Source organism: Alligator sinensis, unplaced genomic scaffold (genome assembly GCF_000455745.1).
Source record: "Alligator sinensis unplaced genomic scaffold, ASM45574v1 scaffold1354_1, whole genome shotgun sequence".
NCBI classification, from domain to species: Eukaryota; Metazoa; Chordata; order Crocodylia; family Alligatoridae; genus Alligator; species Alligator sinensis.
The window spans coordinates 654,488-665,998 of NW_005842344.1; the positions used below are offsets into that span (position 1 = coordinate 654,488).

Below are 11,511 nucleotides of genomic sequence, written 5' to 3' on the forward strand. Positions count from 1 at the left end.
GTGCTGGGGTCAAACGACCCCGGCAAAGTGTTCATCCAGCCTCCTCTTAAACACCCCAGGGTATTAACCAGCACCACTTCTCTTGCAAGTTGCTTCCAGATCCTAGCTGCCCTGGGTGGTGTCGGGACAATGCACTTGAGTTCTCATATATAGAACGAAGTATTTTGGTTAAAGGGAAGAGCACCTTGTGAAGAGGGAGCTTGAGAGCAGCAGGCGGTTAACACCAGTGAAAAGCACTGCTGGGTCTCCTGTTCTCCTGCACCTGCTAGAGTGGTTCTAGGATGCCCTTGAACTCAGACGCTCTGATCAGATCTACTTTGGATAGTCTGAAAGGTGCAAATCTACCCTCCCTTCTACTTTTTTTTTTTCTTCCTTTTCCTCCTTGACCTTGGCATAAATCTGTAGAATATGCACGCTGTTCTCCTGACACTCTTTGCTCAATAGCAAAATATTCCAAGTCCTTTTCTCAGTTTCTGAGCTGTTGACACTGACAAAAATCCCAAGCCAGAGCGTGAAGTAGGAGGGTGGTAGCAGTAACAGCAGCGTAGTGGTTCACACGAGTCCTTTGGTGTCCTTGTCACAGCCCTGCTACACGCATGGCGTTGATGAAACATGTAGGGTGGCTCGGTTCGGCACGCAGTCGCCTGGGGATTACAAGGAACTGGAACAAAACAAAGTCCAGGATGCTTCGCTTGAGCATTTGCCGCTGAGATGTGGAGAGGCGGCGCTCGCCTTGGGTCCCCTGGCGGCAGGCAGCAGGTGGCGCTCCCGAACAGAAGAAACCTCTGGGATAGCTGTTGTTTGCTGCTGGCTTTCCTCTGTCCCTGGTGCTTTGCCTCCACCTTGGCCCCCATCAAACACCTTATCCCTACTCTGGATCAGGGAAGAAGGACTTTGGGGCGAACTGTTTCCAGTCTCCAGCAGCAGGGTCCAGGCTCATACCCCCTTTCCCAGGCCTGCTGCTGATTTCCTTTCTTTCCAGCCTCTGGCAGCCGTGGGGTCAAACCAGGGCCAGGCTTAGCCTTGGAAAGAGCTTCTGGGCTTCCATGCTCTCTTGCATTCCCCGGAGGGCTTGCTCCAGAGTAACACTTGCTGGTGCCATGCGGGTTGGTTTGGGGCTTACGCTGCCACCCTTGCGTGCTTTCAGTGTTACGGGACCACGGGCAGTTGCACTGCTCGCTTGGCTGAGCCACTGGAGGAAGAGGTTGAGTGGAGGAGTAAGAAACCCCCCTGTTTTGGGCCTTTGGAGCCACTTACCTGCCACCATTGCTTCATGGGCTGAGGTTGACTTTCCAGCTGGGTCTGGCCGAGCATTGCACCAGGGCGTTCCTCAGGACTGGGGTCGTGTGACAGCTCCTCGGGGTTCCACAAAGAGATGGGGAGCACGGCATAGCGGCCAGAGGGTAGCGTGCTGCCATTGCTGGGCCGGGTTGTCTGGCTCTGCAGCAGCTCATGTGACGGGGGCTGGGTTCTGTGGCTTTAGGAAACCACTGTTGCGCAGTTCAGAAAGGACCAGTCCCCTTCCAAACTGCTTGTGCCCTCCCCTGAAACAGTCATTCCAAGCTAGGCTTAGATTGAAGCTGTGATGTCTGCTTTGGGTGTACTCGTAGTACCCTTTCCTGCTGCCACGCACTATTCTGTTGCCCTACAAAGCCCCCAAGGGTCCTGTCCTGTCCTCTCCGCTCCTCCCTGTCTGCAGGCTGCTGGTATTCCAGCTCCATGGCATGGAGGGTGCTCCGGCGTGCCCTCTGGAGCTCACCTAGGCTACAGACCTGCATGAGTGATGGGAATAGTTTGCCACATGCAATCAGAAACCCCTCGAGGCACTGTCACATGTATCCCTTCACCCCATCTCCAAGGGGGCTGTGGGATGAGCGACAGAACTAGATTGGAGGGGACGTGGACATCCTGCTCCATTATCTAATCTGCCCATCTGGACGCTGTGAATCATGTTTGGTAGCTCACCGGTGTGGGGATTAGCATGTTATCCCTGCTTACAGGCACGCAGCGATATTTATAAACCAATTAAATTCAGAAATGTCTTTGCAGCTTGGTGCATTGGCCACTGTCAATGTAGTGGTTTGTGTGGTGTTGGCAGTCCTGAGGTTTTGGCCCCCTCACGGTACTGACACTGCTTTCAGTCAGTGTGCGCATCAAGGAATATGCATTTGGTTAAATGGGTGTATGAAGCTGGACTGATAAATGACCCTGTCAGATGTGGGACCGATGTGACTGGGTTTTTATTTTTCAGGTTTAAATGGAACATGCAATAACTCTACTGTACCAACGTTAACTTCAGAAATGCCTGATTATTTATTGTAAGTATATCAGTGGGTCCATCATGCTGAGACTTGCCAATTACCACTCGGTTAGGCTTGCTGATTATATTAAAGTCTGGAAAGCAAATTAGTTACAGAGGAAAAAGCCAAAACAATGGGTCCAGAGTCACAAACTTGTGCCTTAAAGCTAGATGTAGAGCAGCTCTTCTCACGACTCCCTGATGCTGGAAGTCAAGGACTGCCATCTGGGCAGCAAGTCATGAGACCTGCCCTTAAAATAACATCTTGGTGTCAAAAGTGCTTGCTGAGCCTTGCCTGTGCCAGAAGGGTCTTCAAGGATTAAACGCATCCCATGGTATAGATGGCAACAGTGAGAGGGACCAGCATGCTCAGTGCGCGGCAGTGCAGTTGCTTACCAGCAGTCCTGAAGGTGTTGGAGATCCTGTGTGCTGGGTTTCCTGGGGAAGTGAGAACCTGCTTTCCCGCGTTTTGTTGGGAAGTGCATCGATCTGTAACTTCTGAGTCTTTAGATGTTGCAGGACATTGACTGACAGATACTGAAATCATTGCAGCAAGAGTCTGCTCACCTCGGGGTTCAGAGTGCGTCTCACTAGCCCCCTTTCAGTCACGGTACTGAGTATGAACCTCTTTGTGGAACTCATGCCAGGTCGAGTGAGAGCAGTCCGTTTTTACCTGCTTTTCCTGTGTGCCCTCTGACTTGTGGGAGGGGAGTGGTTAACAATCTGAGGGCATCTGTACATCCTCCAGGGTCGAGGGGGCGCTTTAATTAAAGCAGCTCTGAGCTGCTCTAATTAAAGCTCCCGCAGTGTCATGTGTATTCAGTGGCCTGCACTTCAAAATGGTGGCAGGGCCGCTTTAACTAAAGATCATTCGAGCTTTAGTTAAAGCACCCCGCTGCCACTTTGAAACACAGGGATGCAGAATACGTGTGACACGGAAGCTTCCGGAGCTTGCGAATTAGCATGCTCCAGCAGAATCGAGTCTGCTCCGACACATGCTAATTAGCACGCGTTGGAGCAGAGGTCCGTCACGTGTATAAGTGCCCTAAGATCTCGTCTTGCTGCGAGTGGAAGAAGGAAGAGATGAGAGAGGGGAAGCCAAGTCAGCTGCCACTTCTAATAAGTGAGCTTTGCCTTGGAAGGCAAACGCCCAAGAGACCCTTGGTTCAGCTTTCTGGCACCATAGTAACCTGGGACGAGGCCTTCATATCGACTAACTGATCTCTGTTCCCTTTAGGAAATACGCAGCCATTTCCTGTTTGGAGCAGCGTCAGAGCTACAAGAACGACTTCAACGCAGAGTACAATGAGTACAGAGACTTGCACGCCCGGATAGAAAGGATAACCCGCCGATTCACACAGCTGGACTCGCAGCTAAAGCAGCTTTCGCAGGGCTCGGAAGAATACAAGGTAGAGACACAAATCGCTGCGTCAGCACTTGGGGATGCAGTTGCTGTTCCCATTTTGGTAGCGGCTTTGTGGGGTGCCAGAAGGTGGGCACTCGCAGGCACTGCGTGTGTTTGTGTGGGATGTGCTGTGGGCAGCCCCAGACTGATGGATGCGCCGTGTGCGTGCAGCTGACAGCTTCGCAGGCGGCTTGTCCAAGAGCCCAGTACCTTCAATTTTGAGTCGGAGCACACGTTGCGGTACTTGTTGACAGGGAGCAGCCTCAGTTAGACAACCAGCATCCCCAGCCAAAACCTGCTGGCAGCTATTAGTACATCACCCGAGCCAGAAAAATGATATTCACACATATGGGAGGGTATCGGAGCTGGAAAGGGGCTTAGCATGGGGTCATTTGTTTCTCCTGAAGCTTTCATCTTAATAGCCCAGCATTAGTCAAACTGTCAGACTGATTTCAAAAAGCTTTAACTATTCATTACCTTGAGAAAATAAGTTTTGCTGAGACTAAAAAGCTATTCTTTACAGGGTCCCCACTGTACTAGGCAGCATTTCCTTCCTGCTCAGATGTCCTTCCTTCCCTTTGAAATGCCCTCGCTTTTCTCTGTTGGATTATTTTGATGGTCCAAGAAAAACGAGACTTTTCAGTGGAGGAAACAGCAATTTTGCTGTAGATTAAACTCCCTGTGGAGCAGAGACGGGGGCTCGCCTCGCCCCAGAGAAATGACTGGCACGTGAGCTTGATCCTTCAGCCTGTAAGCCAAGTGACACAGCAAGGCTCTCTCCCACAGCCATGACTGCACCCGTGGAGTGTAGCAAGGCTGAGGCTCATGCTCTACATCGCTGGTGGGTGGTCATGCCATATTCTGTGCATGTCCCACTCCATCCCCTCTCAAGCTGGCTACTTTTTTCACCTTTGGCTTTTGCCACCCGGTTATTTTTGCATATGTGCAAGTGCACATTTTTAGCTATTAAGTTAGCTTTTCTCTACACTTCTGGGGGAAATTTAACTGTCTGCTCATCGACAAGCACTGTGCTCTGGAAAAGGGGATCGTTCTTGCTGTTCTCAGCTCTGGGTATCTGGGATGTGCTGTGCACTACAGTGACTCCAGTGTTACTGTTTTTGTGGCAGGAAAAGGTAATGGTATCCTTTCCTTTTCAGACTATCCATGATCAAATTTTACAGGAATACCGGAAAATTAAAAAGGTGAGTATGAATCCCTCAGCCATGGGCAGGGGCTGGGGGTTGTAAGAAATGGACCTCACTTGACAAGCAAGCAAGTCGCGGGTAATTCTCATACGTCAGGTTACCAGTGCAAAGCTTTACCTTGGGGTGCATCTGGCCGGGGTTTTGGAAGCCCACGCTCCCTCTGTTGTTGCAGTGGTGCTCAGTGGCTCAGTAGTGGATCCATCTCTGAGCCACGTTAGCATTTTGACGTGCCTGATTGCTGGTCAAAGCATGCCTGGGTTAAAGTGCCGTCAGCATCAGAAGTAGCAAAGGACAATATGAAGATTGGAGGTGTGACCTGAGGGCAGGCAGATCCCGCTGGTCTGCGTACCTGTGACTGGAGGTTCTTGGTGGATTTGGATATAATCTGTGCTCAAAATGACTAGTAACAGCTGCTGTGGGCATACAGATCCCCTGCTGAGGACACTGGCATATGCGTTTTGTGCCCGTAATGCCTTGCAGACATGCCAGCAGTCCTGGTTGCTGTCTAGGGAGGTGAGGTAGAGGCAGGCAGAGCAGACTGGCCTGGGTGTGCTGCCAGTGAAGCTGTGCCATGCTGCACACTAGAGCTCAGGAACGTTTTAAGGGAGGAAGAAGAGGAGTAGGAATCGAGAACCAGGAGTGGGCAGCCAGACCACGGGGCATGTTGGATGCAGGGCTGGCGACTGCCCCTCCACTGCTCCAGCAAGAGGAGTCATCCAGCACTCGCGTGGCAGCCCTGTGAGCGATGCTTACATCCTGGGGTCCTCTGATCCTTTCCCCATCTGCCAAGGAGGGGAGGGTGGGACTGGAGAGTTAACATCTGTCGTTGCACTTCCCCTCTCCCCTGCAGACGAACCCGAATTACAGTCAGGAGAAGAACCGCTGCGAATACCTCCACAACAAACTGGCTCACATAAAAAAATTGATAGCAGAGTATGACCAACAGCAGTTTTAGTCCTGGCTCTAGGATCTGGACAGGGAAGGGTAAAAACATTGACCTGGACATTACTGCCCCTTCCACAACAAGCCGGGATTCCTTTTGGAGAGGAGCACTAAGGCCTCATAGCTGGAAGAACTTGGGGATGATTTGTGATGGCGAATTGGCCCGAGCCAGGGAGCAGTGCCCGGCATGGTCCTCTCAAGCATCCCCTCTCCAAACATTGGAATGTACAAAAGGAAAATCTGCTGTTTTTTTTTTTTTGTTTTGTTTTTTGAAGCCAGCATTTGACACTTAAGGGAAAACTCACCCCAGGCAAACGCAACTCCCAAAGGTAAAGAGCTGGTGGTTTTCTCAGATTCAGGTTTGGAGCGGCGTGGAGCTGTCCCAGCCCGGCACTGCCTGTTCTGTTCTGTTCTGCAAATGGCGAGGAACTGGAATGCTGCTAGGTTACCACCTCCTCCTCCGGCACCCGCGACTGTTCCTGTGCAAGCGGCTCAAGCTCCGCACACGAGCAGCGCGAGGCCTGGGGGATTTGGATGGATCGTCCTGTCCAATCTGCGCCCGCCGGGCCGGGTGTCGGCCGGAGGAGACTGCGCTGCCCCTGGAGTCTAGCGCTGATGCCAGATGCCTCATACCTGGAACCTTTCCTGCAGCGCACGCTTGGAACGGGTGGCACAGACTGGGCCGACCGCTGCGGTGTGTGAGGCCGGAAGCCGGAGACCTGCCCGTCTGACTTTTTTCTAGTTTTATACCAAGACAGCCAATTTTATTAATTGCTAATGAGACTATGGTCTATTTTTGTATAAAAAAAGAGCATCTTTTCTAAACCTGTGCCTCCCTTTTCCTTTTAGGCCAAGTGTTTCCAAACCTGTCCTGTCTCTCGCTGCAGTATTACTAACGCTGGTTGGTAGCTACCCAGATAAGTTATTTTGTTACTGCAGTGACCTGCCGGAGGGGCTCGGATGGGTGCTGTTCTGTTCTGTTTTGTTCCGTTTTGCACATTTCCAAAGAAGCTGCAGCAGTGAGTCGGGTGCCGGAGCAGGTGCCTGAGCCTGCCGTGGCAGCCAGCTCCCATGTCCACGGCAGTCCCTGGCGCTCGTGCTCCGTCCCCCCTGCTTTGTTGCAGTCTTTTCTCTCTGGTGGCATGAGGAACTAGCCCACAAGCACAGAGGTGCCCTCTGTACCACGGTCTGTGCCACTCTGCTCCTGCCAGCCCTACAGCGTTTCGTTCCTTCCCTCTTCCACGTCGCTCGGAGCCGAGGGTCCTGCCCACTGCCTCGAGCGCTGGCAGGGAGGAGGAAGGAAGCCAGCCTTGGGTGGTCAGAGACTCCCTTTGCTCCACTGTCCCTGGGGCCTCAAGTCCATCAGATGCGACGGTTCCGCAGAGACGGGGCTTTTGCGGTGAGGGCTGTTGGCTTGTCGCCTGGGGCAGCCGCTGCTGGAGTTGTACATAGTTTTTAAAGTGTTTGGTGTTCTCTTCCCTGCCTTGTCCAGACACGAGCAGGATCCTAGCGCATCTCCACCCCGCGCTCCCTCCCCCGGGATCTTGGCGTTCCATTGTCAGAGATGGACGAGTGCCGAAGAGAGCATGTCCCGCGGCTCGAGCCGTGTTGAGCACGCTAGCTCCAGCACAGTGGTTCTCCAGCCATGCTCTGTGGACAGCCAGCTGGCCACTGAGCCCCTCCGGCCGGCATCGCAAAGGCCTGACAGTGAGGGGATCAGTGAGGAGCTGGGAGAGAGAAGGGCCCACAGGGCTCTGCTCCCTGCAGCAGACTGGTCCCTGCCATTTATTCCTCCTTCAGATCACGCCATAGGATAAAGTCCTAGCAAGCATCTGAAGTCTCGAGGAACACTTGGCTCGCACCATTCCCCTGCCCCGAGAGCTTGTTGGAGCCGCGTAGGGCAGGGGAAGGCAGGTCCTGGCATAGGGGCCAGCTGTCTGTCCGCAGCATTACGCATCTCTGGGCGCTTCCCTGTGGCGAGGAGAGTCGATTCCAAGCGAAAGCTTCGGTCCCAGCAGGGTGGGTCTGCATATCCCCCCTTCCACATCAAATCTGGCAGGCGTGGGAGGCGTTTGGGTTCTGCTGCTCCCCACTAGCACCAGTGTCAGGGGAAGGCCCCAGCATCCCTGTCTGCGCTTGGATCCTGCTCCTGTCGGGCCCCAAAGCCCTGCTGCCCCACGTCCGCGTGGACGGCACTGGAGTCCAGACGTGTCGCTGCCTCCCTGCTCCAGGGCTCCCTCCCCCTTGTTTGCAGACATAGGGTCCGTGCCTGGAAAGCTCCTGTGGTCCCTTGGGCATGCCACGAGAGCTTCCCCGCCAGCTCGGTCAGCGCCAGCCTTCCCTGCGGTGGCAGGAAGCCGCACCTTCCTGGTGACAGCACGAGATCTGTGCCACGAGGCACCATCTCCTGAAGTCCCCAGAGCCTGGCTCGTGGTGTTGGCACGTGTCGGTCAGCAGAGACGGTGTCTGTACAAACGAGCCCAGGTCCGTTTGCTCTCGTGAGCAGAAGGAACCGCAGACCTCGAGTGGCCGAAGAGGCGGCCGTTCGGCCCCCGAGCTGAACAGATTCTTCCGTGGAAACACTTCTTGTTCTGCTCCTTCGTGTTTGGAAAGGGGTTTTTGCAATTTTAGGGGGGGGTTGTTTTTTTGGAAGGAAGGAAATGGAGATGGATCTCAATCTTTATACACCTGCTATAAGATATTTTTGCAAACAGAGTTGTATACGGAGATGTATTGTGTACATTTACATGTATATTCTGGAACTTCTAAAAATTGGAATATAAAACTGAAAATATTTAATGAATATCCAAACTGTGAGACCCAATTAGCATTCAACTATTTTCTGCTTCACTTTTTTTGGACTGTGTTAAAGAAACGTAGTCAAATCTGCCTTTTTCTTTTCTTTTCTTTCTTTTTTTTTTACCTTTTAGCTATTATGAAGCTAGGCAAATTTTGTGCTTTTTGGGTTAATAGAAACCAGTTGTAGGTGACCTAAGTCTGATCTAACTTATTGATCCCGTGTTTTCCTTTGTAATATTGTACTGTGGATACAACTATATTGAGCCATGGAGTTGGAGTTTACAAAGAGCTTTTCACTTTGCCAAAATGTTACGATTTCAAGGCAGCAGCAGAGTCTTCAGCTTGCCTCATCTTTTCTTAAAAGAGCTAGTGTCCTTTTGTACACTAAAAAGCTGAATGCTGATTTTGCAACATATAATAAATTCACTGTATTGGAAAGCAACCCCTCTACGGCTGTCTCTTTCTCTCCGGTGCGAGGGGAGGGGGATGTGGGATGGCAGAAAGATGAGGTTTGAGATGTGCCCCAGCTCAGGGGCAGAGCGGTGCCCGGCTGCAGCACGGCTGCAGCACAGCTACACCCCAGAGATGGCTGCCCCCCGGGGAGGGACAGCTCGGGGTCACCGGATGCCACGCGGCTCTGCATCTGCTGTGGCCGGTCCTTGGGATCGAGGGGGCTTTGGTCCTCGGGAGCGGCCTGGAGGCTGCAGCTGGACTCGGGCCCTCGTGGCACAAGGGTCTTCTCTGCACACTGAGCTGAGGACTGGAGCTCCCCCCAGCCTGGTGCAGTCTCTAGCTGAGAGCAGAGGGAGCGAGGTGCTTGCTGAAGGTGAACCATGCTAATCTGCTGTCCCGGCTGGCGGATTAACAGCATTACTCCCTGTCAGCACTGCCCTACTTGCTGGGGTGGCTGCGGGCAGGGGTGGGGAGGGACACAGCCCGGCAGCCTTGGGCCTTGCTTGGAGCAGCAGGTTTCGCAGGTCCTACAGCTGCAGAACGGGGGCAAGAGAGACTGGGCTACAGCTGGTGATTTGGCCTGTGGAGCAACGTCCCTCCTAGTCCTGCTGCTTCCCTCTGCCCTGAGACGTGTTCGACCCCTGGGCATGGAGGGAAGGGGACAGGGTGCCGTGGAAAGATGCCTTTCACCGGGAGCGTGGGGGCACTAGAGACCCTGGCACTTCCAGGCCTCGGGGACCACTCGGTGCCCACCCTGCTGCCCATGGCACCGGCTGCAGGAGGCAAAGGTGGCCAGCCAGCTGAGCGGGCAAGTGGAAATTTCCCGCAGGCTCCTTGCTGCTCCGGCCCAGCCGCCCCCCGGCTGCAGCCTCGAAACCTGACTCTGTCACCAGCTGAAAATTTAATGTGCCAGTGATCGCTGCCAGCCAGGGGGGGCCGTGCTTAAAGGGGCTGGGGACCCGCGCGGGGCCTGCGCTGGTTCCCCTGTGCCGGCCGTGCCCTTGGAGCCGTCAGCCGCTCTACCCTGGGGTTGGCCTGTGCGCGAGCTCTGGCAGGAACGGGAGACCACCACAATCCCAAAATCGCCTGCCTCAGGCCTTGCTGGCCCTGGAGCGGAGGGAGCTGGCGCAGAAGCTGCGGCACGGAGGGGTGGGTGCAACTGATGCAGATGGTACAGGGGAAGGTGTGGGGCCTGCCGTGCAGCAGCTGCCCTCGTTCCCCTCCCTTGGGGTACGTCCTGCTGCTCGAGTGCCCCTGCAGCACCGCTGGGGCAGGCCACTTGCCCTCTGTGCCTGTGCGGAGATCAGTCCTCCACCTTGCCCTGCCATGTGCCCATACGTGTCCCTTGTTCTTTCTGGGAGAGAAACCGGGGCTGCAGGCCCCTGTTCCCTGCATGCAGCTGCGGCACAACCCATGCTGCCTCCACTCCGGAGCTCTTGGCCCTCTGCTCCCTGGCTTCTGCTGGCTCCCTGCACCCCCTTGCCCTCCAGCTCCCGCACCCCTGCGCACCGGGCTGGAGCAGTCGGCTTGCAGGGAGCGAAGGGTCCCCGGTGGCGCTGGCTGCTGGGAAGGGAGCGTGGGTGGCCCTGCCTCCGCGCCCCGGCTGCAACACAAACCGACAGTGCTCGAGGCAGCAGGGCGAGCGCGCGGGAATGCCAGGCGCAGGGCAGAGTGACCCAGTTAACGGGCGCTTGGAGCATTGGCCGCGCTGCGTGGGAGAGCCCTGCCAGTGGAAATTTACCAGCCACTCCTCTCTGCCAACAGCTCTGGCCCGGCACCATCCTCCTGCTTGGAGGATTGGAAGCCAGCCACGGCTGCCCCTTGGCCCTGGGGCCGTGCCCGAGCAGCAGGCTGGCCCTGTGGGGAAGGGGGCCAGGGCAGAGCCAGGCCTCAACCACCTCTGTGACCTCCGGCTCGTTGCAGCACAGGGCAGGGGATCCCTGATGTGATGCATGGAGGGGAGCGCAGCGGCAACCACCTGTGCTGCGGCATCGGGCGCACAGAGCAATCTCCCTGTAGCCCTGGTTGCGGGGGGCCGGGGCCGCCCAGGCCGGGGGAGCTTGTCTGGGTTATTGCTGCTTGTGTGGGCGCCTGTTGCCCAGAGGAGGGGGGACAGCGCCCGTGCATCGCCCAGCCCAGTGTTAGGCTGCTGCACGCATGGGTCTGCTCCGGTGCCCCAGGTCCGGCCGTGCCGTGCGCGGGAGGGGGCCCTGCTGGGACACAGTCCTTGCTACCAGGCCCCCGGTCGGGCCTGCCCCTTGCTCCTGCCCTGGCCACGGCCCAGTTGCCGGCGGATGGTCTGGATCCAGGCAGGCGAGGCCGGTTCCCCGCGCTCCATCCAGCTTCCACCCGTGGCTGCGGGGAAACTGGTCCCAGTGGCTCTGAAGTGCCGTTGCCGGGGCCGGGCA

General features: G+C 55.4%; 1 protein-coding gene across 3 annotated transcripts in view; it reads left to right on the top strand.

The window, feature by feature from the left end:
- ELL (elongation factor for RNA polymerase II) overlaps positions 1-9,086 on the top strand; it is a 37,531-nt gene extending 28,445 nt beyond the window's left edge. For 2 of the 3 annotated variants that reach the window (XM_025210282.1, XM_025210283.1), the window contains exons 9-12: positions 2,252-2,318; positions 3,537-3,708; positions 4,862-4,906; positions 5,760-9,086. In XM_025210282.1, the coding sequence (XP_025066067.1) occupies positions 2,252-2,318; positions 3,537-3,708; positions 4,862-4,906; positions 5,760-5,864 (389 nt within the window). In that variant the 3' untranslated portion in view covers positions 5,865-9,086. The remainder of the gene's footprint in view (positions 1-2,251; positions 2,319-3,536; positions 3,709-4,861; positions 4,907-5,759) is intronic. The other variant, XM_025210284.1, reaches the window with a different exon arrangement.
- Positions 9,087-11,511: the final 2,425 nt, after the last annotated feature.